The following is a 27077-nucleotide window of genomic DNA, read 5'->3' on the forward strand; positions in this document are numbered from 1 at the left end:
TTTTGCTGAATGCATTCCTCTAGTCTTGTTTTATTTACTCTCAGAATGTATGCATGCTCAAATTAGCTCTTTGTAGTTTTAACTTTAACTTTGTCCCCACGTGGGTTTTTTTTTTAAATGCTCAGAGGAAATCTGATTGGTTCTTACAAACACTGTGTAAAAAGTTCTTTTGTGAATAAAACGACCTGGGCCAAGGGGTGGAGAGGAATTATTATTGGTACCTCTTCCCAGAGTCTTGCTGGTCAAGTCTCGTGTGTTCACAGAAGTGACAAGAGATAAAGGACCGCTTTAAAACTCTTGGAGGCAGCAATGCTTCTGAATACAGTTGCACCCCGGAAGTCTAACAGAATCCGTTCCGGAAGTCCGTTTGACTTCCAAAACATTCAGGAATCAAGGCGCGGCTCCCGATTGGCTACAGTAAGCTCCTGCAGCCAATCGGAAGCCGCGGCGGACGTTTGGGTTTCAAAGAACGTTCACAAACCGGAACACTCCCGGGTTTGCGGCGTTCGGGAGCCAAAACGTTTGTCTTGCAAGGCGTTTGACTTCCAAGGTACGACTGTACCAGTTGCTGGCTGCTGTGAGAGCAGGATTCTGGACTGGATGGGCCACTGGAATGATCCTGCAGCCTCTTATGTTCTTAAGATAGGGTACTGGATTATTGTCATACAGCGAGGTGGGAGGAAGCTTTCATCACCTAAGACAGAAGCCTTTCTAAGCACTCTGAACACCGTCATCTTGAAAATACGTTTAATGTCCAATTGTATACAAAAAATATCAAATCCTGTATTTAAAGCCTCTTCACTACCATCATACAACAAATTTGTCATCTAGAAAGAAAAATAATAATACAGCAGCAGGTGATATGGTCTATGCTTCAGAAGTGTGATTGCTTAATAATTCCATATTGTAAACAAATGCAGTTAAATATCCACCCCAGAAGCACAAGCCAAAAAAAACCCAACCCCAAATTTCTCAGCAGTTTTCCCCCCTCAAAAAACAAAACAAAACCCCCAACTCACAAAGTACAGATTGATACAAATTCCATTGCATAACAAGCATCAATTGGGCTAAAAATTGCTCACACTCGGGACAGAATGATTAAAAAGTTTTACTACACAGCATTGAACAATTGCCTGGGATGGTGGGGTAGGGGCCTTGTCCCCCCCATTATTTATGAGAAAGGGTAGTCTCATGACCAGGGGGGTGAGGGGGAGCGGTCCAAGTAACATCAAGGGATAATAAGCAGAGATCGTGAATCCCCAGGAAGGATGCTTTGTCCATAACCAAGTCTGGTCCATTTTGGATTTTTATTTGTTATTTTTGGAAAAAATTTCCTGGAGGAGCCAAGCACAAAGATGCAAAATGCATTTTAATTCACAGGACTTCCATCTCCCTTGCATATACTGCTCTGACTCTTTCCATATATACCCAGAAGAGAAACTTTGATATATATCACAGAAAGGAGGGAGCACAGAAAGAAGATACGCCATGGTGCATCTGCAGTGGCACAACCGGACACCCTCATCTGCCCCAGCTGCAACAAAACATCTCTCTCCTCTATCGGTCTCTGAAGCTGCACTTTCCATTGTCTCCCGAGACGGACAGATGCCAACCAGCAATGCATGATCCCTTTTATCCAAATGGTGTCACCAGAGCATCCTTTTCCACAGCCTTCCAGATGTTTAGGCCTGCCAACTCCCATCCAGGCCCACCCAGGTGCCAGGAGTTGGCAGTTCAAAACATCCGACAGACACCTGGCTGTGGAAAGGATGAACCAGAGCAATGCATCCGTCAACCGACTCCTATCTAGCCGCTGCTGTGTTTGGGCAGCGTTTCTGAGGGAAGTGGAAAAGGAAGAGAATGTGGAAATCCGGGCACAGAATCTCAGCTTTCAGAAACTGCGGCAGATGCTGGCAGAGCTCCCGAGGGTGTGTTTGTCGCTGACTGGGGTTTCCGCAACCTGCCTGGCCCTCTGCTCCTGCCACTTTCGAGCACCCCAGAATTATGCCAAAGTAGTGAATGGTTACGGGTGGTGCCCTGCACAAACTTCCGGGCAGAATCCAGGCTCTCTCTCGGCATGGCATCTGGGCAGAGGTTTAATAAATCTGCAGAGCCCTGAATTCAGGTTCCATCCTCTTAATTTGGAACAGATGAAGCAGCGGCCGTCCAGCCTTTCTGTCCAAGCTGCTTAGTCCAGTGTCTGCAATCCTATACCCACTTACCTGGGAGTAAGTCCCATCAAGTTCAGTGGGGCCTACTTCTGAGTACACCTGCATGGTGCAGCAGAGCCGCATCTTACGCGGGGGTTAGGTTCCAAAGCCGACAGACAAGGTGAAAACAGTGTATAGCCAAAACCACCCCCTGGTCCTGGCTGAGAGATACCACTGCTTATTTGCACTGGCTGCTGGCCGGGGACAGGACACACACTTTGTGACTCCACTGCCTCCCCAACACTTTTGCATGTGCATGATCAATAGGAACAGAAGGGAGGCTGGACGAGACTTGAAGGCCCTTACAGTTTCAGGTGGGATCTTAGCACCTACTTTTGCAGGAGCTTCAGCCAAGCGGGTTATAGCTGAATTCAAAGACGATGTGATGGGCTCTTAGCCAGGTCTATGGTCTCTCTCCTCTTCCTCTCCAGGGGCAATACAAATCCTGCAGTCTCTACAGAAGGACAGCCTCAGGGTGGAGCCACTGAACGCACCTTTGGAGAAGTCTGTCCTATGAGCTTGAGGTTCAGCACGACCACTGGTCTGCTCCAGGCTTGTGAAAAACTCCTGTATCGTTCGTTATTTTCAAGAGTTCATTTTTTTTATATATATAAAAAAGCACACAGAAGACATACACGTGGGTTGTCTTAGGCTGGTCTATGGTAGGTACATTCGCATTTCTCTCCTGCACATCTCAGAACCTCGCACACTTCGGACCTGGAACAAACCACTCCCGCCCTGTCCAAAACCTGATGGAATAGCAATTACGGTAAACGACTCCCAAGTGCTAAATGGTGATTCTGGGGCCTTTCCACAGGTCAACGCATGCCCACGCTTCATTTTAGCTTTTGCATACTTTGGCAAGTCCCTGTTCAGTGCCAATAATGCATCCCACCCAAACAGGAGAACAAATAACTTTGCTGAATGTGCATGCAGGGAGGGGATTTCTAGCACAGAAGAAGCACAGCACACAGCCTTCAAAGAGCCATATTAGAACATAAAACCAAAGGTTGCTTATTTCTTTTCTTTTCTTTTTGAAAGGTTAGAAGGACTTTTACTTCAGGGTTTCTTAGGCTTGGAGTTTTTCACAAAACTGGTGGAGCTGGGGATGTAGAGGGGAATTGTCACCCATCACTAACCTCAATTACCACACCGAACAATATCCGATAGCTGCGGGTGTTGCAAAGTCACATACCACCGAGCAAATCACAACAACAATGAATGTGCTAGCCGGGGGGGGGGGGGCGGTGGGAAGCATTCTCCCCTCCCCACAACCAAGAAAATACTAGGCTCTGAATTTCTGGGAGGGTGCAATATCCCCATCAGAGAAGTGCAACATGGAAGGAAGGCATGCAGCCAAGGGGAAATAAACGCTTGCCACAAACTTACACAAGCACAGACCGGAAAGGCCCCTCCATTCCACACATGCAGATTTTTAATTTTGTTTAAACTCCCTATTCCATGTCCACTCCACAGCACAGAATCGTAGAGTTGGAAGGAACCCAAAGGGGAACCTAGTCCTGCCATGATTAACCAGTATTTTATTTTTTTTGCAGCCACTTGAAAAGATCTTCATTCTCTACTCTACTCTAGCCAGCCTTGCAATTCTCAGGGGTGCGACACCGATGAGCAACAGGGTGCCCGCCTGCAGAGCCACCGCCCACAGATGGCTTCTAAATGATCACTTGCCGATGAAGAATTAAGAATTGCCTTTGGATGAGCAGACAGAGGTTTGTCAAACAGACAACACAGCTGGTTTTGCAGGCAACTAAACTGTGGATTTACTGGCCAGGCTGCCCTGTCCTGCAACATTGCTGACGGCAACAGCAACCAGATGAGTGCATGGTGCCAGCCCTACAGGGGCTGTTTGAAGGAGAGGTTTACTTGAGCCTAGGGACGAACTCTGAGAAGCCAGAATGGAAGGGGAAAGTACACACACAGGCAAGTTAAAACTGCTGCTGCAACCACTGCCCTGTGTTGGCTATACACAATTTACTTTGTTGAACCAAGACGGCCTGAGAACAGACTTCGGGAGACACCCCCCGCTGCAGAACAACCTCCCTATTTAATCTGATATTAGACTCTGCCATCTGATTTGAGAACAAGACGATAGCACTCAGGTGAAGGTGCAACTGCGCTTTGTGGAGTTCTGATAATAGACACCATCGGTTCCCAAGTGAGGGCAGCGGTTATGCAAGGACCATGGGTTCTGGAGCCACTAAGCAAGAAGAGGATTATTCTGGTCAGATTCCTGCCTCCTCCCTACAATAAACATTTTAATTCCATCTGAAGGACAAAAACAACCAAAAAGTTATCAGGGCTCATCAGTCAACCCAATGGCAGTTCTAGTCCTAGATTTAATATGTGGACCATTTCAGAGGGAAAATCCATTCTCTTAATGAAAACAGTGAAGTCCAAATCAGCTGGCAGACTAGCCCCTCAGAATGATCTATCCGAACTGCCCGAACACCTAAATTGGGCGGTGCAACGATGTTCACAGCTGCCTGGAGGCTAGACATCAAGTGTCAGATCTAAATCTCTGCCAACTATCTCCCAGAACATGGCTAAGATAAATGAATGCGATGTTGAGAACTGCCTCCAGATTAACATGGTTTGCTTCTTTTCTGTTTGATGAGTGACTCGTAATGTGTCTAGCCTATCTGTCCAAGAATTTCTCCAGAATACACCGAGTTTATTGAATTGACTTGAATAACCTGAACACACAGACACAAGTCCAGCAATGGCGATGGGACCAGGCCTTCCATCAAATTCCTGGACTATTCTGGAGCAGTCCTAACCCTCTGGGCAAACAGCCGCATATTCCAAGGTGGGGTCCTCACCTCCCAAGCAAGGATCGGGAAGCTGGGGCATGTTTTATCCTAATTCACTGACAAACAAAAAGGTTACTTCAGCATTTGAACAGAGTCCAGCTTACGCAGAGTCCTCCTCTGTGCCTCAGATGAGCAGGCAGAAGGTGAGCGAGCTCTTTTGAGACTCCAAAAGGTTACAGAAAACGAATGTTTAACTTCTCTTGTAAATAGCAGTTGTAGGTGAGGAGACTGCACTTCATCAGCCCGGCACAAGTTCAACGGTAAGGCTGGGGAAAAGAGTAAAGAGAGAGAGGTCAGTCAGATTCTGCAGTTCCAAGATCAAACTACTGAGGGTTTGCTCCAGGAGCCAGACAAAGGGTTGAGGGGTTGACAAATGTGCAACGCCATTAAACACGCATTTCTCTCAACAGATCTAAATCTACATCCGAGCCTATTGTGTGTGACTGAGGCCAGTTTATTATCTGCATGGGGGAAAGGACAGTGATACACAGGCAGCAGATTATTTTCTTTTTTAAAAATGATGCTACCAGGGCTGTTCTTGCAGTGACTACAAAACATGCTAAGGGGATAGGATTAGTGTTGCATACGGAAATCACACCCTCTAACTAGCAGAAGCCGTGCCTGGAGATTCCCTGGTTTTTAGACCATTATCACTCACAAATAGGTTTTCCCCCCTGAAGCATAAGGACCCTAAATGTGACGCACTGAAATGGGAAGAAGAGGCTATGATCTGCACCTAGTAATGCATCCGTGGCTATTTCCCATCCCCAACAGCAGGTTGCTGCCCATTGCTGGCTACAATTGGGATGTTCTCCCTTCCCTGTGGGAGCTGCTAGGATGCCAGCTGCATTGGAATCACAGGTGGGGAGGGGGCTGCTCCATGACTGAAGTCATGGGATTGTTGTCTATCACATGACAGTGTATGTTTTGACTCCACAGAGTGGGAAGTGACGGAGAAAGGATGTTTCTGTTACTGTGTTCCGTGAAGTGGGACTATTGTCCTTTGTTCTTCTTCTCTGCTATCTGATGCTAGAGATAGAGGGAGCCATGTTGCAGTGCTCTGTGTGTGTTTATATGTAAATAAAGTAGATTAGCCAAAATGCTGAGTTGCTGAGTTCTGTTACGCAAGCTGCGAAGACTCTGCGGATCCCTAAGTGTGCCGATGTCTGTTGGCATTGGTCGCCGTGATGTTCAGGGAGAAGAAAGATTTTGAAGCTCCCGAACGAACGACCAGGAGGGAGAGAACATGCCAGTCGGTCATGTGTCTCTGCCAGGGTCCTACTCGAGTGTAGGACGAGCTCCTGACAGCTGGCAGGATTCACACAGGCATCCGGTTGGCCACTGTGAGAAGATGATGCAAGGCATGCCAAGACACTACGCATCAGAGGGCACTCCAGAAAACACCCTCCCCCCCAATTCTTATACGCAGGGATTCCTAAGACAAGCTGCCATGGAAAAGCTTCCCTTAGAAGATCAGAGAGGGAGGGAGGGTTACTGTTTTGATGTTTCTGTTCTAACAATTTGCGCTTTTATCTTGTATTTTTATCTTGTGAACCGCCCCCGAGATCTTTTAATGAAGGGACGGTATATCAATCTAATAAATAAATAAAAACCCCAAATAAATAGAATAAGGAAAAATAAAGCTTATCAAATTAAAAGCTGCAATTCAACAGCTGCCTCTGAAGAGGTTCGCTGGCTCTGATGAAGAACAGCAATTGAGGGAGGACATTTCTAAAGCTGAGCTGCAAACAAAGGGACTGTTAGGAGAAGAAGAAGCTTGCTGTACTCACATGAAGGCCCCCTGGCATGGACGGAGCTCCAGCGGGCGCAGGTGGCACTTGGTAAGGATTCGGCGGCGTTGGGTACAGTCCTGGAGCCGGATAGGACCCTGTGGGCGGGGGAAATGGGGCTGGTGGCGAAGGCCCCCATGGTCCGGGGGGGACGGCGCCCCACGGCACTGTAGGAGCGGCCCCCGGTGCCTGGGTGGGAGTGGAATACGGCCCTGGGGGTGGGTACGGCACACTAGGCGCAGGGTACTGGCCCCCCACGGCGGGCCCCCACCCTCCTCCGGCAGACATGGACCCCCACGGCCCGACGGCGGCGGCAGGGGGCGCGGCCGGCTCTGCTGGGCCCCCATAGGGCCTGGGGAGTTCTGGGAAGGACATGTTTGGAGGAGGGTACTGGCCGGGTGGGGCAGGGCCCGGGGGAGGGTAAGGGGTGCCAGGAGGGGGGCAAGCCGACCCAGGAGGCGGGAAGGGGGCAGGGGCTCCAGGGGGGAGGGAAGGGTACATTCCCGTGGGAGGGGGTCCAAAAGGGACGTTGGAGGTGGACGTGCTGGGAGGCAGCCCCGACATTGCCGCGGGGGGAGCGCTCGGCGGGTTGTTCCAGGGGTTGGAAGCGGGCCAGGCTTGGGGGGGCTGGCCGGGTTGCTGAGCAGGTTTCGTGTTGCCCAAGGAGGCATTCTTGGCAGGAGACGTGTCTGGGAGAGCATCCGCCAGCTAGGAAAACGAAACACGGGGTGAGACCACCACTGTTGCTACTCCACCAGAGGAGACTACACTTTATCATCATCACCACCACCACCATCTCTGGCATCAGCCACATACGAACAACCTCTCATCTCTCTCTAGACTGTTTTGATACCTTCCTTGCTCATCCCACCATCGAAGGACACCCGATTCAAGACATGGGGAAACTCACTGTGCCTTTCCACAGCAAATTCTCTGCCGGTGAGTCCTGACCTGACTCTGGGGCGGCCAGCTTCTCGCTGTGACCCACCAAGATTTCAGCACCTCCGCTTTACTGTTCTTTAAAGAAGGTTAAGGCGATCAATGGTCAACTCTTAAGTATCCCAGTAAAACCACTTCCAAGTTAACGTGTGAATTTGCAGGGTATCTGTGCTTTTCTCAAATTTCCCCCAGGTAAGCACATTAGCTCAAACACTGTTCATTATTAAGGGGGGAAAACTATTTAGACAGCTTGGAAATTTTAACAAAGCACTTTTTAAAAATGTTGAAATACCGTATTTTTCGCTCTATAGGACGCACCCGACCATAGGATGCACCTTGTTTTAGAGGGGGACAACAAGAAAATTCTCCCCCTCTCTGCCCAGCGCCCCTTCAGCGAAGCGGCAGGAGAAACGGAGCCCCTTCCATTTCTCCTCCCGCTTGGCTGAAGGGGCGTGCTGCACAGCTCTCCCTCTCTGCTGAAGCCAGGAGAGACTTGCTCTCCCAGCTTCAGCAAAAGGAACCCGAAGCCTCTGGAGTGCGGAGGGAGCGCTCCCTCTGCACTTCGGAGGCTTCGCGTTGCTATCGCTGAAGCCAAGGAGCCTGCATTCGCTCCATAGGACACACACACATTTCCCTTTAATTTTTGGAGGGGGAAAAGTGCGTCCTATAGAGCGAAAAATACGGTATCTATATAAAAAAATGTCCAGTAGCACCTAAGAGACCAACTAAGTTTGTTCTTGGTGTAAGCTTTTGTGTGCATGCACATTTCTTCAGATACACTGAAACAGAACTCACCAGTCCCTTATATATAGTGGGAGGGTGGGGTTTTTCATTATACCTTAAAAAGTGTTGTTATAGTAAGACAATTGTACTTAGTCAGGTTTCTGTTGATTTCGGGAACTGGGAATTTTTCTGCAAACCCACATAGCTTACTGGTGGGTCACAATTGTTCAGGCCATTTCCAGTCCATGGTTGCCTGCCTATTCTTTCTCTCCCTCCATTCCACATTTGTTCCACGCTGACGTCGCCTCTGCCTTGCAATTTATCAAGATGCCTCCATGGTTTAGGCCCTGCCTTCCCTTCTTCGGAAAAGTTTTCTCTTAAACCTTCTGCCTCCTCTTATGAGGGCTCCTACCACACGCTTGTCAGATGGACAATCTCAACATCTCCCGCCCAACAATGCAGGTTATAGTCCCAGTGGGCAGAGATTAACCACTAACGTTATGGGGGATGGGGGAGGTTAACTGCATTAACAAAATGAAGCAGTTCAACCGTAACATTCAAGGGTCAGTGTAAAAGGCTATAGCAACTTAATGTGCTTCTTTCCCCATTAAAAATTCAGCTCTTGGGTTTGCATTGGAATACACACCATCATCCGTTCAAACATCGGAATTGGTCTCGATACAATCACACATTGGTTGCAAGCAGGGTGAATAAAAATCATTGATATTTTTAAAAAATAATAATAAAAAATATGATTAAATTGGATTTTGAAAATAAAATGCTTTTTTGGGGGAAATCTTTCTAAAGATAGTTTCTATTTAAGTTACATTATAGTCCAAAGGCTATTCATCAGGAAATAAGGATTTGTTTTAAGTTTTCATGGGTGCCCAAAACTCAGTTTAAGTTTTTTTATATAAAAAAACCCGTTTAACCACATCAGTTAACAAACATGGATGCATATGCTATAATGTTATTGTTTCAGTTAAATAAATTGTTATTTAAATATACAGCAGAAAAGTTGTCCAAATATAAAGTTAACTTATTAAACCTCACAATAATTTCATAATTATCTGTCTATGTATTTCTAATAGTATAACCAAATCAGTAATTTTTTATAAAACTGTAAAAAACTACTTTGAAAATTTATTATTCCAAAAATGAAACCTTCATATGGTTGTGAATATTAAGATTATACCAGCAAGAATGAGCATTTCTGTAAAAAAATGATTTAAATCAAGTCTTACTGACTAGTGATTTAAATTGTGATTTAAATCAAATCCATTCTGGTTGCAACTTAGAAAGTAGCCAACTTGGAAGACTTACCGAGAAGTCGTCAGCAGCTGACATTTTCCTGTAAAAGAAATAAATGTGATTGGTTTAATGCAGAATTTCAGACTACAGCAGGCATGTAATTTAGATGAAGCACATTTTGGTGCACAAATGAGAGTTCTTGAACTGCACATCATTAAGCCTTTGCATGCTCAGAAACCTTCACCATCAACTGGGTTCCTACAAACCACTACATTTGCACCTTGGTTGCCAAAAAGAATGAGTTCCAGGAGTCCGTTCGACTCCCGGAACCGTTCAAAAACCAAGACGCGACTTCCAATTGTCTTCAGGAGCTGCAGAAGCCGTGCCAGACGTTCGGCTTCTGAAAATCATTCGAAAACCAGAACACTCACTTCCGGTTTCAAATCGCTCAGCAGCCGAATCGTTCGGCAACTAAGCAGTTTGAGATCCAAGGTACAACTGTATTTGAGAGTCACTGCCCGCAGCCACCGTATCAGTGCCATCAGTGTCAGTATTATTATTAATGGGACTTATTAGTCACTTGTTACCAGAGGTACATTTAAAAACATTAATACACAATATCATAAAAGGGAACAAAATAAGTCACATACAACGTTTGTATAAATCAAAACATCCCACCCAACATTGGTAGCAACCTGTAAAACCACAAATCATCTTATTGGTTGGACCCGCTAGATGCAGTGATGGCCAGACTTGGCCCTCCAGCTGTTTTGGGACTACAACTCCCATCATCCCTAGCTAACAGGACCAGTGGTCAGGGATGATGGGAACTGTAGTCCCAAAACAGCTGGCGGGCCAAGTTTAGCCATCACTGCACTAGATAAAAACAGCTGCTGCCTATTTCTGCTGGATAAAAAGGTCCCTGTATCACTGTGAATAAAAAGGGCCCCATGTTAGTGCAAGCGATCAGTTGAAGTGACCGCTTGCTGCTCATTTGAGACATCATGCCTTTTCACTAGGATAAAAGATTCTGACTAAGACCCTTGAATAAGGACTGAGTCCCCAGTCAGGAAGAGCATCACAAAAGAAAAATAATGGAACCATCACAATACACACACATAAACACGCCAGAAGAACAAACTCTCCAGGTCAAGGTAGCTGGTGATACCCGTGTTTAGCAAGAAGTTCTGCTTTTAAAGGCAAGTGACACAACTGTGTCAGTAAATCTGCTGACGGCACATCAGCAATTGGGCCAGCGTTCCATTTAACATTGAACAATACATAATTGCACGCCTGCAATTTGCAATGAACTTTCCCCACCCTCAGAACCTTTGCCACCCCCGTTCCTGAGCATCTGCCACTGCCATTTACCCCTTTAAATGCTGCACAATAACTTGAGAAAAATCTATCCCATATTTCTTCCCCCGAGGAAGTGCTGAAAATGTACAACAAGCACAATCAAACCATGAGCTAAACAGTTAAGTTTCAACAGTAAAATCGGTAATCACAACAGGCATCCAGAAAGTTCAGCACATCAGCAGGGAAAACAAGAACAGACAACAATCCTCCATCCATTCAGCTTCCCTCAAAAGCCTCCCTAGAGATCTGGGTCTTCATCTGGCACCAGCCGGCATATAGCAGTGGGGTCATTTGGCTTTCCCTGGGGAAGGCACAACGGAAGAGGCACAATGGAAGAGGCTAAGGCCTTAGGCCCAGTTGCCAAACCTGAAAACAATGCCTTACATATTGTGTTGAACAGAAGATCCAGGAGGGTACATATGGGAGGTAGTTGTTCTTCAGGAATCCTTAATTATAGTTAAGAGCAGGAGCAGATGCTCCCCCCAAATTCAGCATACTCCTGTTTTCCACATGATCTACCCATTCTGGCCATCCTAACATAACTGGGGTAATGAGGGATCCAGAGAGGAGCGGCAAAATCACCACACCACACCCAATGAGGCAACACAGAGGAGCCCCGCTGAATGCCCTGATGCACAGGACATCCTACAACCCATCCGGACCAATATCAGGTACCCATAATATCAGAGGCAGTCTACCTAGGAATACCACTTGCACGGGAAATGTAGGTAAGGGGGATTGCGGTTGTGCCCAGGTCCTGCTTGTGGGCTTCCCATGGGCATGCAGCTGGCCGCTGTGAGAACAGGATGCCCTTCGTCTGACGCAGCAGGAATCTTCTTGATTGGGCATAGGCAAACTCTGGCCCTCCAGATGTTTGGGACTACACTTCTCATCATCCCTAACTAAAAGGACCAGTGGTCAGGGATGATGAGTATCGTTCCAAACATCTGGAGGGCCAGAGTTTGCCTATGCTCTTAATAGGTAAAAAGGTAAAGGATCCCTGGACGGTTACTGTTAGTTTCTGTTTCTCTCACTGAGCAGCTGCTTGCAGTCACAGGACTGTTTACATTCCAGAGAGTCCAGATACTGTTGGATTCTCAGGGGAAAGGGAGACGGGATGTGACGTTACTGGTTTCCTGTTTCCTTTGTTCTGTCGTTTCTTTTGTTCAGTTGCTCTCTGCTTCTCACTGAGAGGAGATGTGTTTTTCTTTGCTCTCTGTATAGCTTAGTAATAAAGTATAGCAATGTAGCCCATATCTGCCTCATCCTTCTGTTGTGGACTTCGTTGTTTTAATGCTCTGCTGGGCTCAAAGGAAGATGAGCCATATCAGCTCGGACGACTGGAGCTGAAATTCTAACAGTTACGTCCAGTCAAAGGCGACTATGGGGTTGTGGCGCTCATCTCGTTTTCAGGCTGAGGGAGCCGGCGTTTGTCTGTAGACAGCTTTCCGGGTCATGTGGCCAGCAGGACTAAACCGCTTCTGGCACAACGGAACACCGTGACAGAAACCAGAGCGCACGGAAATGCTGTTTACCTTCCCACCACAGTGGTACCTATTTATCTACTTGCGCTGCCGTGCTTTCAAACTGCTAGGTTGGCAGGAGCTGGGGCAGAGCAGCGGGAGCTCACTCTGTTGCAGGGATTCGAACCGCCGACCTTCTGATCAGCAAGCCCAGGAGGCTCAGTGGTTAAGACCACAGCGCCACCTGTGTTCCTGATGCTATTAATATCTTAACTGCAGTAGAGGCACTTGTGCAAGATACAAATATTGGCTGGGACAGATCTCTTGGCAGAAGGCTCCGTTCTTACTCACACTTGCATGTGTGTGTATAACATTTCTTTATTCTGGATTTGTACCCAATGTTGGTCCTCCTCAAAGCAGAGCCACTGGAGCCAGCGGAGAAGGCAAACTTAGGTCCATTAATCCCAATGGGTCTAGTCAGACAACAGCAACCCTTAGTTTCCAAGAAGAGAAGCAGGGAAGTAACAGAAATACTGAGGAGTGGTATCCAAGAGTTATTCCTCCCTCCCCATCCTGATCAACACTCGGACAAAGCCTAAAAACAGAACAGCTTCTCAGCACTAATTGCCGGCTTTGATGACCTCTGTGCTGCCACACCCATGCCATGAATGAGGAAGGGGAATGGAGGAGAGAGGCAAGACCTTTAAGCCAGCTGCTGACTAAGCCTTGGATTGGCACAGCTATGACCAGAATGACAGAGATGCAAAGGTCCTTGGTACTAGCTACACAGCCGCACCCACCAAGGGAAGCCAGGAATTCTGCAACAGTGAAACTGGATTATAAAACAAGTGCACGCAAGCGACTGAAACTAATTCAGCCTGGCTGCACAACGTCCCCAGGACTTTTGGATACTTTTGTGGTAGGGACAAGTTAGTGGGTTGGAGGAAGTGCTCAAATAAGGCAGGGTGCTCAAATAAGGCAAATGAAATCTGAGAGAACAGGGTGACGACAGCAAGCTAAGCTCTCTTGTTGATCAGACCAGGAAGCAACCCCAACCAAGTTTTGACCTGCTCTGGTTTAATGCTATTCCAAGAATCTTCTTTGCTGATCTGATCCTTTGGTCAGAGCAGGGTGAATCACTGTCTCATATCCTTCAGCCCATAGAGTGTCAAGATAAACTATGGTTTATCATTATGGGATTGAACCTGGACAAGTCTCAGGCTCTCACACGACCTTCCTCCCCTGACCATAAGGGGATCAAAAGCCTTTGCCTCCGTTTTCAATTGGCCACAGTTTAGTGGTACGTCCAACCCTGAAGTTAATTTCAACTATGGTTTACTGAAACAAGTAAGCTTCATAAAGCAAAGATTGAAGTTTGTTTCAGCAAGACAACCCACAGTTTGCTTGGGTTAGAACAAAATGCTAAACCGTGGTTTCTTAGAAACTGAAGCAAAGGCTTGCGAGGGAGAGAAACGTAATTCTGATGCATTCAAAGGACCAACTAGCCGACCCCTTCACAACAGCTAATCATACCTACCTATGAACAAACGATAGCATATCTGGAATCCTGTGTTATTCTTCTTGTCTGCAAATTGTCTAGCTGCTGAAATCTCAGGCGACAACACAGAGCTAAATTGTCTCAATTCCCTCATGGCTTCGCTTAAATTGTTTCATTGTTGGCAACCATTTGGCACCACTTCACTAGAAGCAAAACAGCACTTGTGATCAACAAGTATCTCCAGAGGTGGTGCAGTTTCAGCTTTTAAGTGCCTCATTAAACCTTGCCCTACAAAATAATCTTAGGTGGAAGGAATCATCCCAGCAGAATGGAAAACTGTGGTCAGTTATTTACGTAAGAACCATGATGATGGGGAAACCCAGCCAGATGGGCGGGATATAAATGATAAATTATTATTATTATGTCACAAGCCCAAATAAAAAATAAGGAAATGCAGCAACATACTGCATTATTGCTTAAACATACTGAGCCCTAGGGAACGGGAGGGAGGGAAATACCATCATTTAACTGGAATCTGTTTTTGAATAAGCCATTTCTGGAAGTGCCAGAACTCCTACGCCCGAAAAAAACCCCTCAGTGATAGAAGACACCTGAGGCCCCCACACAATTTGATGTGGAAGGGGGGGGAGCATTTTCCATCCGATTTGGTCCTAGAGACGCAGAATGCTGTAGTACGAAAAGCATTACAGAAACAGAGAGGTACTTTAGACGTCTACTGAATGTTGCAGTAGGGATTCACAATCCATACAGTGTACGTTAACACGTACGGCGACAGCTTGCTTTCTAGATTGCCACAGGAGTGCAAATATTGATCGTGGGTCTCCATGAAGTTTATAAAGCTTGTGTGTTAACAAACAGCAAAGCAAGAGGGCATACCTGATCTTTATACACACAAACACTAAAGGGTGTGCCAGCAGAGAAAGTGTTTGTTCATACATAAAATACAGCTATTCTTTAGGTATTAGAGAGAAGAGTGAGATGGAGACCTGTGATGGTATCACAGCTGTAATTCTAGGCGCACTCCTCTGGCAGCAGAACTCACTAGCATTTACTTTCTAGTAAACATGGCTAAATTCCAAGCCCCACAGCTACAGCATCTCATTTACAATTGCCAGCAACACTTTGTATCAGTGTCTTGATGCATGAGAGTGGTTTTGGTTTTTTCCTAGATAGAAACTACTACTACTACTACTACTACTACTAATTAATTAAATTTATATACTGCCTTTCATCCAAGGATCACAGGATGGTTTACAGTATAAAAACACAAAAGTGCATAACAAAATAACAAACTAAGCAGTTTAAAAGGCCAAAGGCCTCGGAAAAGAGGAATGTTAATATTTGGCACCTAAAGATAAGTAATGAAGGTGCGAGGCAAGCCTCACCAGAGAGAGAATTCCACAAGTGGGGAGCCACCATAGAAAAGGCCCGTTTATTGTGTTGCCGCCCTCCAGACCTCTTGTGGAAGGGGCACACAAAGAAGGGCCTCAGGTGATGATGATCACAGGGTCTGGATCAGTTCATATGGGGAAAGGTGGTCATTGAGGTACAGTAAACCCGCAACTTATGTGGGGGTCATCTTTCAAAGATCATGCCTTAAGCCAAAATCGTCTATAGTCAAAACATACTGGGTTCAATAGCGGGGGGAGGGGGGAATTGCCAAAGTCTTTTTTCCACAAATGCTTGTCCCCTTTTAATTTGTTTTTGTTTTGTGCCAAATGTGTGAAGCTGAATGTGCACAAGTTAAATCTGCGTAAGTTGCGGGCTTACTGTATTGCGGTCCTGAGCTGTTTAAGGATTTATAGGCCATAAACAGCACTTTGAATTGGGCCCGGAAACTAATTGGCAACCAACACAGTCAGGCCAGAAATAAAATTTCTTCAATCTGCTCTCATAACAAAGGGCTAGCATCCTCATCGCAACTTTGCCAGGCATTCCAAACACAGGGACAGGGCTGTGGTTTCTGGCAAATGGTGATATTCGGGGATTCCCACACATTAGTCAGCTGTAGCTTGGGATGCCTCAGGTAATTTCCATGCACCTTTACTTCCGCCTCAGGGGTGCGATCACTGACCTATATTTAGGTCCTCAAGGATTTATCACCAAGGATATGCAGGGCTTCTTCCTTACTCCAATAAGCACCCAGCCAGGTCACCTAGGTTTCCATGGCTTACTTCAGCCTGCACTCATGGATTGATAAACCACTGATGCAGAGCTTAGATTAGGTAAAGGTACCCCTGCCCGTACGGGCCAGTCTTGACAGACTCTAGGGTTGTGCGCCCATCTCACTTAAGAGGCCGGGGGCCAGCGCTGTCCGAAGAAACTTCCGGGTCACGTGGCCAGCGTGACAAAGCTGCATCTGGCGAGCCGGCGCAGCACACGGAAACGCCATTTACCTTCCCGCCAGTAAGCGGTCCCTATTTATCTACTTGCACCTGGGGGTGCTTTCGAACTGCTAGGTTGGCAGGCGCTGGGACCGAGCAACGGGAGCGCACCCCGCCGCGGGGATTCGAACCGCCGACCTTTCGATCGGCAAGCCCTAGGCGCTGAGGCTTTTACCCACAGCACCACCCGCGTCCCCTGAGCTTAGATTGCTCAAAGGTATTTCCTCCTTAATCCTTACATAAGGCTGCAAGGTAAAGAAGTATCATGGCTTTCCCCAACACCCCCCACCAGCCACTGCCCTTACTACAGGTTAAGGTGATGTACCCAAGGCATATGTATGAGGGAGACATGGGGACTACCTGGTCCTCAGCTCAGGACTCTCCCAGCCACCCCCCCACTGCATGTGGTTAAAATAACACCATATTCTTTCCCTATCAACTTATTTCCCCAGCACCTGTGTTGGAATCGAGGCTTGCCATACCTGTTTAAGAACACGAGCCTTAAGAACAAAAGACCACCCTGCTGGAGGAGCCTGTTCTCACAGTCGCCAACCAGATATCTTGCTGGATCAAGTCAGCTGTCCATCTAGTTGTTCTCACAGAGGCTAAACAGGTGCTTACAGAACAACAACCCTCCCCCACTCCATAGCTTTTTTAAAGAGAAATTCCCTTATTCCGAATAGGATTCCTCGCAAGAAAAGGGAAAAGTTGACAGCTATGCCACTTGCAAATGGTATTCAGAGGCATACTGTCTCCAACACTGGGGTGAGAACATAGCCACAATGGCTAGGAGCCACTGACAAGGGGCTTATCTTCCAATAAATCGTCTCTCTTTTAAAGCCATTGAAGTTGGACGCCATTACTGCCTCATGCAAGAATGAGCATTTGTACTTTATCCTGACACTTCCAACATTCAGCTTCCTCAGGCGTCCTAAAGAGTTTTGATATCACGAAAATGAAAACTTCACACTATCCGCTTTTCCCACACCACGCATAATCTCGTATTCTCCTATCACACACACATTATCCAACCTTTCTTCTAAACTGAAAAAGCACCAACTGCAGCAACCTTTCCAATGGGGAAGGGGGGTTTGCATTGCTCCACCCCCTTGATCTATCTTTTGTAATGGCTTCAACAAGACTAAATAAAAAGAACTACATATATATCTCTCCTTGATTATTTTGGTTGCCCTTCTCAAAAACTTTTCCAGGGCAGTATGTAGCTGTAGCAGTAACACTAATAATAAACGAGAGAGACAACTGATGGGGGAGCAAAACTGACCATGGGTAACCTGAACCCTTGTACTCCAGCTCTACCATTGAGATCAGGAGTGTTGTTGACCCCCCAAGTCATTGAGGGTCATCTGACGGCAACAAAAAGCAGACCCTTCATTACCATGGGCCCAGTCCTGTGGAACTCCCTGCCAACAGAAATTCAGAGGGAATCCTCCTACCGAAAACATTCCTGTTTAGGCAAGCCTGCCCAGGTGCTCAGAAAGCGGAGGTGACTTTAACCTGCTTTCGCATTTTAACTTTTGGTCTGCGTCAAAGTGGGGCTGTGGGTCTTTCTCGATTTATATACTGGGAAGTTTTTAATGCCTGGTCTTTTATTATGTTTTTCTACGTGCAGGAACCACGGGCAGGGTATAAATACTAAATATTATTATTTTTATTCCACTTAATTGGTATATTGTTAAATCCCATGCTGATCGTTTTAATTGTCTATGTGAAGAACTATGCAGAAACTCTGGTTTTCGTATGCTGTTTGCCACAATAAACATTGATGATAATATTAGTATTATTCCACTTAAATATCGTATTGATTGTTAAATCCCATGTTGATCGTTTTTACTGTCTGTGTAAAGAACTATGCTGAAATTCTGGTTTTAGTATGCTGGCTGTTGGCTGTAAGAAACATTGATGATGGTATTATTATTATTATTAATTCCACTTAAATAGCATATTGAATGTTAAATCCCATGCTGATTGTTTTTATTGTCAGAAATTCTGGATTTAGTATACTGGCTGTTTGCCGTAAGAAACATTGATGATGATGATGATTGTGATAATGATGATTGTGATAATGATAATAATAATAATAACAACAACAACACAGTGGTACCTCGGGTTAAGTACTTAATTCGTTCCGGAGGTCTGTCCTTAACCTGAAACTGTTCTGAACCTGAAGCACCACTTTAGCTAATGGGGCCTCCCGCTGCTGCGATTTCTGTTCTCATCCTGAAGCAAAGTTCTTAACCTGAAGCACTATTTCTGGGTTAGCGGAGTCTGGAACCTGAAGCGTTTGTAACCCGAGGTACCACTGTAGTAACATTTCGCCGTTCTGGTCTTAATTTTTTGGGGAACCGCTTTGAGGTTGCTTTCGGCCCTATGACCAGGCGGGGTGCAGATTTCCTGAAGCAAATAAACAAAGGGACCGGGGAGCCCGAGGGGCGAAGGGAGGCTGGAGCTGCCGGGGGCCGCTCTCTGGTCCCACGAGGGCCGCCCCTTCCCCCTCACGAGACGCGCCCTCCCCTCCCCACCGCCCCCCCTCGCCTCAGCCGGGGCAGCCGGGCCCCTTCCCCCCCCCCCATGGCGGGGCCTACCTGGGCGCGCGCGTCGAGGAAGCCCCGCCACAGACGCCGCCGCCGCCGCTTCTCCTCCGCCTCTTCCCTCAATGCCCTTCCTGAAGCAGCCGGAAGCGGAAATGAGCCTCGCTCCGGCTCTCTCTTTCTCCGGGCCACCGCTACGCCCTCCTTAGCCAGCCGGAAGCGGAAACGAGCCTCGCTCTCGCGTCGCAAGGGAGGGGGAAAGGGGAGGGGCCCGATCACGTGACGCTGCCCCGCTGCCTTCGCCGGCGAGCAGGCGCGGAGCGGAGCCCCGCCCCCTCCGTCGAAGAAGTCGCTCCGAGTCTCTCCCCCGCCCCTCGCAGGGGACACGTGACGGCAGGGGGGGAAACAGCCCCGCCCTCACCCATGCGTCGGCGCCGCCGGAAGAGGTGGAGTCTCTGTCGTGCCCCCTGCTGGCCGGAGGAGGGAAGTGCACGTATCTCGGGTGGGTCGGGGGGGGGGTTTCGAACTCAGTACCTTGAGTGGTACTTTTTAAGAGCTGCATATATATATATGTGTGTGTGTGTGTGTGTGTGTGTGTGAAATATACTCAGAGTCGCAAAGTGATTTCATGCTCTTTATTCAGCTCATAGTGGTGAGGAGGAATGAATGAATGAAAGTCCCCTCAAAGTATCTGCTTTATATACATTATTTACACAATGGGCTGCACATGATTGGCTAATTCCGGAATTCTACTGTAAGCCAATCAGGTTGTGGATTCACTTCTATCTGGAGCATGATTGGGTGGTTCCTGCCAACCAATCATACTGCTGCCTTGTTCTAGGACCAATCAGACTGCTGCATTCTGAATCCTATTGTTCTAGGACCAATCAGACTGCTGCAGTTTGGATCCTATTCAACTCAGTACATAACACTGTGTGTGTGCGCGCGCGCGTGTGTGTGTGTCTATCCAGCTCTATCTAAAATATAATAGTGTGGTGTGTGTCTATATAATATGTGTGTGTATATCATAGAATGATACACACACACACACATATATAATTCTATGATATACACACACATATAGACACACACAACACTATTATAGAATTACAGTGGTACCTCGCAAGACGAATGCCTCGTAAGACGAAAAACTCGCAAGACAAAAGAGTTTTTCGTTTTTTGAGTTGCTTCGCAAGACGATTTTCCCTATGGGCTTGCTTCGCAAGACGAAAACGTCTTGCGAGTTTGTTTCCTTTTTCTTAAAACCGTTAATACCCAGGGAATCCGTGCTTCGCAAGACGAAAAATTCGCAAGACGAAAAAACTCGCAGAACGAATTAATTTCGTCTTGCGAGGTACCACTGTAGTGATGTATGGAAGTGAGAGCTGGACCATAAAGAAGGCTGATCGCCAAAGAATGGATGCTTTTGAATTCTGGTGCTGGAGGAGACTCTGGAGAGTCCCATGGACTGCAAGAAGATCCAACCTCTCCATTCTGAAAGAAATCAGCCCTGAGTGCTCACTGGAAGGACAGATCCTGAAGCTGAGGCTCCAAGACTTTGGCCACCTCATGAGAAGAGAAGACTTCCTGGAAAAGACCCTGATGCTGGGAAAGATGGAGGGCACAAGGAGAAGGGGACGACAGAGGACAAGATGGTGGGACAGTGTTCTCGAAGCTACTAGCATGAGTTTGACCAAAGTGCGGGAGGCAGTGGAAGACAGGAGGGCCTGGCGTGCTCTGGTCCAGGGGGTCACGAAGAGTCGGACACGACTAAATGACTAAACAACAACAACAAATTTTAAGATGTGTTTTAATTAATTGATTGCCTGTTCTTATGTTCTTATGTTCTTTGAGGCTGTTTGCAAAGAAGAAGAAGAAGAAGAAGAAGAAGAAGAAGAAGAAGAAGAAGAAGAAGAAGAAGAGGAGTTTGGATTTGATATCCCGCCTTTCACTCCCCTTCAGGAGTCTCAAAGCGGCTTTCCCTTCCTCCCCCACAACAAATACTCTGTGAGGTGAGTGGGGCTGAGAGACTTCAGAGAAGTGTGACTAGCCCAAGGTCACCCAGCAGCTGCATGTGGAGGAGCGGGGAAGCGAACCCGGTTCACCAGATTATGAATCTACCGCTCTTAACCACTACACCAAAGTGCTTTGGTGGATTTAAGCGGAGTGTTTGAACTACAGTTTTTGCTAGTTTTTGCTACTAGCTGGCTGAGTTGCCCAAAACATCTGGAGGGCACCAGATCAGTGAAGCCTGTCAGAAAGACTACATTTTCTTCCAACTTTTCTTCTTCTTCTTCTTCTTTTCTTTTTATTTTTTCTTCTTTTTTCTTTTCTTCTTTTCTTCTTTTTTTCTTTTCTTCTTTTCTTCTTTTTTTCTTTTCTTCTCCTCCCCCTTTTGTTCCTTTTTCATATATATGTGCTTATTTGAAATATATATGTATGTATTTGCAATATTTTGCTTATATTTTGTAACAATAATGTTAAATAAATTAAAACTTTTTAAAAAAAATATTAGAAAGACTACATTTATTATGGCAGAAGCCCTGGCAGCCTACAGTCCTATCAGGGAAAAAGGTGGGGTATAAATAAATATAATAATAATAATAATAATAATAATAATAATAATAATAATAGCCATGTTGGCCCCAAAAGGGGTAAGCCCCAAATCAGCACAGCTGGAAAAACTTCTGGAGAAGACAAAAAATTGCCATGTTGGTCAGGGTGCATTTGATTTAAATCAAATCGATTTAAATCACAATTTAAATCACTAGTCAGTCCATAGAATCATAGAATCATAGAGGGAAGAGACCACAAGGGCCATCGAGTCCAACCCCCTGCCAAGCAGGAAACACCATCAGAGCACTCCTGACATATGGTTGTCAAGCCTCTGCTTAAAGACCTCCAAAGAAGGAGACTCCACCACACTCCTTGGCAGCAAATTCCACTGTCGAACAGCTCTTACTGTCAGGAAGTTCTTCCTAATGTTTAGGTGGAATCTTCTTTCTTGTAGTTTGGATCCATTGCTCCGTGTCCGCTTCTCTGGAGCAGCAGAAAACAACCTTTCTCCCTCCTCTATGTGACATCCTTTTATATATTTGAACATGGCTATCATATCACCCCTTAACCTCCTCTTCTCCAGGCTAAACATGCCCAGCTCCCTTAGCCGTTCCGCATAAGGCATCGTTTCCAGGCCTTTGACCATTTTGGTTGCCCTCCTCTGGACACGTTCCAGTTTGTCAGTGTCCTTCTTGAACTGTGGTGCCCAGAACTGGACACAGTACTCCAGGTGAGGTCTGACCAGAGCAGAATACAGTGGCACTATTACTTCCCTTGATCTAGATGCTATACTCCTATTGATGCAGCCCAGAATTGCATTGGCTTTTTTAGCTGCCGCGTCACACTGTTGGCTCATGTCAAGTTTGTGGTCAACCAAGACTCCTAGATCCTTTTCACATGTACTGCTCTCAAGCCAGGTGTCACCCATCTTGTATTTGTGCCTCTCATTTTTTTTGCCCAAGTGCAATACTTTACATTTCTCCCTTTTAAAATTCATCTTGTTTGTTTTGGCCCAGTTCTCTAATCTGTCAAGGTCGTTTTGAAGTGTGATCCTGTCCTCTGGGGTGTTAGCCACCCCTCCCAGTTTGGTGTCATCTGCAAATTTGATCAGGATGCCCTTGAGTCCATCATCCAAGTCGTTGATAAAGATGTTGAATAAGACCGGGCCCAAGACAGAACCCTGTGGCACCCCACTAGTCACTCTTCTCCAGGATGAAGAGGAACCATTGATGAGCACCCTTTGGGTTCGGTCAGTCAGCCAGTTACAAATCCACTGAGTCCAGAATGCCACCACCTGACGTGCGTGGGTTGGCGTGGTCATATTTCACTGAAATTGTGTTATGGATGATTAGCAGTGTGCTTCCGGTCCCTTTAAGCCTTCTTTGACCTAGATATAGTGCTGTTCTGGGATATCTCAGTGCCTGTTCCCAGATGAACTTCCCTGTGACTTGAGATCATCTGAGAAAGTCCAGAGTTACATTCTGCCTTGCAGGAAGCACAGAATTCTTCCTTGCTTCCTTGGAGCTGTGGAATGCCCTCTGCTGGGCCGCGCGATAAAAAACGACACAAGTTTGCATGACTTTTCCACATGCTGATTTATATTGAGAGATGCAAATTTAGAAATAATTAACAATTGTTGAAAGTGAGGAGTGTATGGCTCCTTCCCTTCTGGCGTTCCACAGGCGCGGGCACAAAGCACTCTCGTTTCAACATGCCATCAGCCAGCAGGAAAAGGAAATCCAGGCTGATAATTGCATTAATCCCTGTTGCATTAAGTGTATTAATAATGATGCGCTCAAAGCTTTTTGTCATGGAGGGGGCGGGATTTAATCCTCAAGGGGCTGCTGCTCATTTCTACAAAACAAAAGTGAATGGAATATAATGCTGTATTGTTTTTAATGCTGTATTGTTTTTGTTATGTACTGAGTTGAATAGGATCCAAAATGTCTGATTGGAATAGGATCCAGCAGTCAGATTGGTCCTAGAACAATAGGATCCAGAATGCAACAGTCTGATTGGTCCACAGAAGCCACCCAATCCAGCTCCAGGTGGAAGTGAATCCGCAACCTGATTGGCCTACGGGTGAATCCCGGAATTAGCCAATCACGTGCGGCCTATTGTGTAAATAATGTATTTAAAACAGACATTCTGGGGGAACTTCCATTCCTCCTCACCACTATGAGCTGAATAAAGAGCATGAAATCCACTCTCGACTCCGAGTATATTTCAGTTTTTAACACTCGATTGGGAGCCGCCCAGAGTAACTGGGGAAACTCAGCCAGATGGGCGGGGTATAAGTAATAATAATTGTTATTATTAATACAAGTATTCTTGGCAATAGGAGCCGTTTTGTACAGTGGCTAGAGCTTTGGACCTGAGCTACGGAGAACCAGGGTTTGAATTCCTGGTTCATGACAAAGTTTACTGTTCTCACTCTTTCAGCCTAACCAAGTTTGCAAAAATGGGGAAGGGGACGAGAAACATGGAATACATATTTTAGACTGGGCAGAATCTTGTTTCTTTCATGCTTTGTAAACTGCCTATTAACATTATTACTATTATTATTATTATTGTTATGTACTGAGTTGAATAGGATCCAAACTGCAGCAGTCTGATTGGTCCTAGAACAATAGGATTCAGAATGCAGCAGTCTGATTGGTCGTAGAACAATGCAGCAGTATGATTGGTTGGCAGGAACCACCCAATCATGCTCCAGATAGAAGTGAATCCACAACCTGATTGGCTTACAGTAGAATTCCGGAATTAGCCAATCATGTGCAGCCCATTGTGTAAATAATGTATATAAAGCAGATACTTTGAGGGGACATTCATTCATTCCTCCTCACCACTATGAGCTGAATAAAGAGCATGAAATCACTTTGCGACTCTGAGTATATTTCAATTATTATTACGCCATCCCTCTGCTGTGACCTTAATACCGTCATCCCGACCGATAGGCAACGCCAGTGCTTTTTTTCTTAAAAAAATGTTTAGGGAAACACTCATTTTCCTACTCATATTGAAATACTGCCCCTCAACGAGGCCAAACTTAGATTCGCAACATGTTTAGGGGTATGCGTACCCCTGCGTACCCCCATTAAAAAAAACACACACACACACACTGGGCAACGCCTTTGCTATCGAACTGACTCGACTCTGCTTAACATACTGTCTGCTTAACATGCTCTCCAAATATGGCTTTGCTAATGCGGTATAAATAACTGGGCTTCCCATCCCCCACACCGACCCCTTGGGGATATTTATGACGGCAGTAGCAAATTCCATGGAAATCGCCTAATTCTTCCGACTCTCGGGGCTATTAATGTAATACCCACTGGTTCCTTTTTTTCCATTTATGAACAAAGGAAGAGATTAGGCTGCAGAGGGGCATTTGGGGAACTGCAACCGGTCTCCCTCGGGGAGTTTTATAGACATTTCGGTGATAAATTAGACTTGCTGCAAACTTGCTGCAAGGCGGGGGGGGGGGGCAGAGCACTCTGAAGCGGTTTGTTCCGAATGGGCCTGCTCAAGGGGCTGTTTGATGGGGAAGTGGGGCGGGGGAGTGGGTGGTCCCGCTGCCTCTGAGCTTTCATAAATTGCAATACCAAGGTTCCCCCCCAGTAGCCTCTGGCCTGTCTGTCCAGGGCATCGGTTTCAGACTTGCTGCCCTCCCATGAGGAGGTTTGCAAGGATACAGAAGTGGGAATACTCCAGCAGCCTCGGGCGTCATTTGAGGGGAAGTCAGACTGTATAATTGAAGCAATCAATCTCTCCTTCAGCTCCGTAAGGGAGCTGACTGCGCTTCTAAGTTCATTTCCATCGCTGCTCGCCAAACCCATTTCCAGGATGATCCGGTATCCGCTGCGTTGCCCGTTTCGTGATGGATGGCTGCACCGCTGTGCCGTGACACTGCTTCACGTCCCTCTCTCTTCCTTCCTCGCATCTGCACGCTTAATAAAATGGAAGATAAATCTTTCTGGAAACCTGCTTGCCGTCCTCAAAAACTCACTTTTTGAGCCTCTCCTGAAACCCCAAGGAAAAAGCGCTCCATCCATGCCTGGAGGAAAATATCCCTGCCTGTTGAAGCCTAGCCTCCAGAATTTCTCCAATGAAAATTGTGGTGTCCCATTTAATTAATTTAATAATAATAATAATAATAATAATAATAATAATAATAATAATAATACAGTGGTACCTCGGGTTAAGTACTTAATTCGTTCCAGAGGTCAGTTCTTAACCTGAAACTGTTTTTAACCTGAAGAACCACTTTAGCTAATGGGGCCTCCTGCTGCTTCCGTGCCACCGGAGCATGATTTCTGTTCTCATCCTGAAGCAAAGTTCTTAACCCGAGGTACTATTTCTGGGTTAGCGGAGTCTGTAACCTGAAGTGTATGTAACCCAAGGTACCATAATAATAATAATAATAATAATAATAATAATAATAATAATAATAATTTTATTATTTATACCCACCCATCTGAATGGGTTGCCCCAGCCACTCTGGGGGGCTTCTGACATATATAAAAACATAATAAAACACTGAACATTTAAAAACTTCCCTGTACAGTCATACCTCGGGTTGAATGTGCTTCGAGTTGAGTGTGTTTGAGTTGTGCTCCGCGGCAACCTGGAAGTAACGGAGCGCGTTACTTCTGGGTTTCGCCGCTCGCGCATGTGCTGACGCTCAAAATGACATCACACACATGCGCGGAAGAGGCAAAACGCGACACGCACAGACGTGCTGTCGCGGCTTATGTTGCGTTCAGGATGCGAACGGGGCTCCAGAACGGATCCCGTTCGCATCCCGAGGTACCACTGTACAGGGCTGCCTTCCAGATGTCTTCTAAAGGTTGTGTAGTTACTTATCTCCTTGGCTTGGGGGTCGCATAACTCCATGCCCTCCAACATTTCTCCGATGAATGTCCTAAGGGAAAGTGAAATATTCCAGGATCAAATCAGAAGCTGGGACGGCTTCTGTAAGTCTAGGATCGTTTCTGGAATAATTTTATACACATCCATCAGGTCCCTTCTTCCTCACCTTTTCTCTAAAGTTAAAAGGGTTGTGTGTTTGCTTATGCAGTATAGTTTCATCTGTGATAGTTGCAGTGGAACCAGGAAATGGCCTAATCCAATTTGGTCCCTAGCGGCAGACAAGAATTGAATTAGCTGGTGGGCTGAGATTCTTTGTGCCATGTGTGGTCCATTGCTAACAACTACCACCACCCCACCAAACGAAAAGACCCCACAGAGAGGCGCAAAAGGACTTCCAGCCACCCCAGGTTGTTTTCTTGATCAGAATAATAATAATAATGCATTAGCAGAAGATCAAACAAGGGTAATAAATCTTCTGCTGCAGCCCCATCATCACACTAGATAATTTGAAATTGCCTCTTGGGCATTAAACAGTTCATTAGTGTTTTGCGAGGGAGGGGAGGCGAACGAAGGGAGCAAACATGAGCAGGGGAGAGGTGGGCAGAGGAGAGAGCCGTCCTTTTAATTGATA

General features: G+C 46.3%; 1 protein-coding gene across 1 annotated transcript; it reads right to left on the minus strand.

The window, feature by feature from the left end:
- Positions 1-733: 733 nt before the first annotated feature.
- Positions 734-19255, minus strand: MAPK1IP1L (mitogen-activated protein kinase 1 interacting protein 1 like). The gene is made up of 4 exons (XM_083620439.1): positions 19073-19255; positions 9817-9844; positions 6832-7539; positions 734-5307 (listed from the first exon to the last, which is right to left on the minus strand). The coding sequence occupies exons 2-4, from the start codon at positions 9838-9840 to the stop codon at positions 5296-5298; spliced, it is 744 nt and encodes a 247-aa protein (XP_083476565.1). The 5' UTR covers positions 9841-9844; positions 19073-19255; the 3' UTR covers positions 734-5295.
- Positions 19256-27077: the final 7822 nt, after the last annotated feature.

The sequence above is a fragment of the Podarcis filfolensis genome (genome assembly GCF_964270895.1).
Source record: "Podarcis filfolensis genome assembly, chromosome: 1".
Taxonomy (NCBI): Eukaryota; Metazoa; Chordata; class Lepidosauria; order Squamata; family Lacertidae; genus Podarcis; species Podarcis filfolensis.

Excerpts from the sequence above, each read along its gene's own strand:
- MAPK1IP1L (XM_083620439.1), bottom strand. The coding sequence starts at position 9,840 with ATGTCAGCTGCTGACGACTTCTCG. Across the intron at positions 7,540-9,816 it reads CAGCTGCTGACGACTTCTCG|CTGGCGGATGCTCTCCCAGA; the intron begins GTAAGTCTTCCA and ends TCGTTTTCCTAG.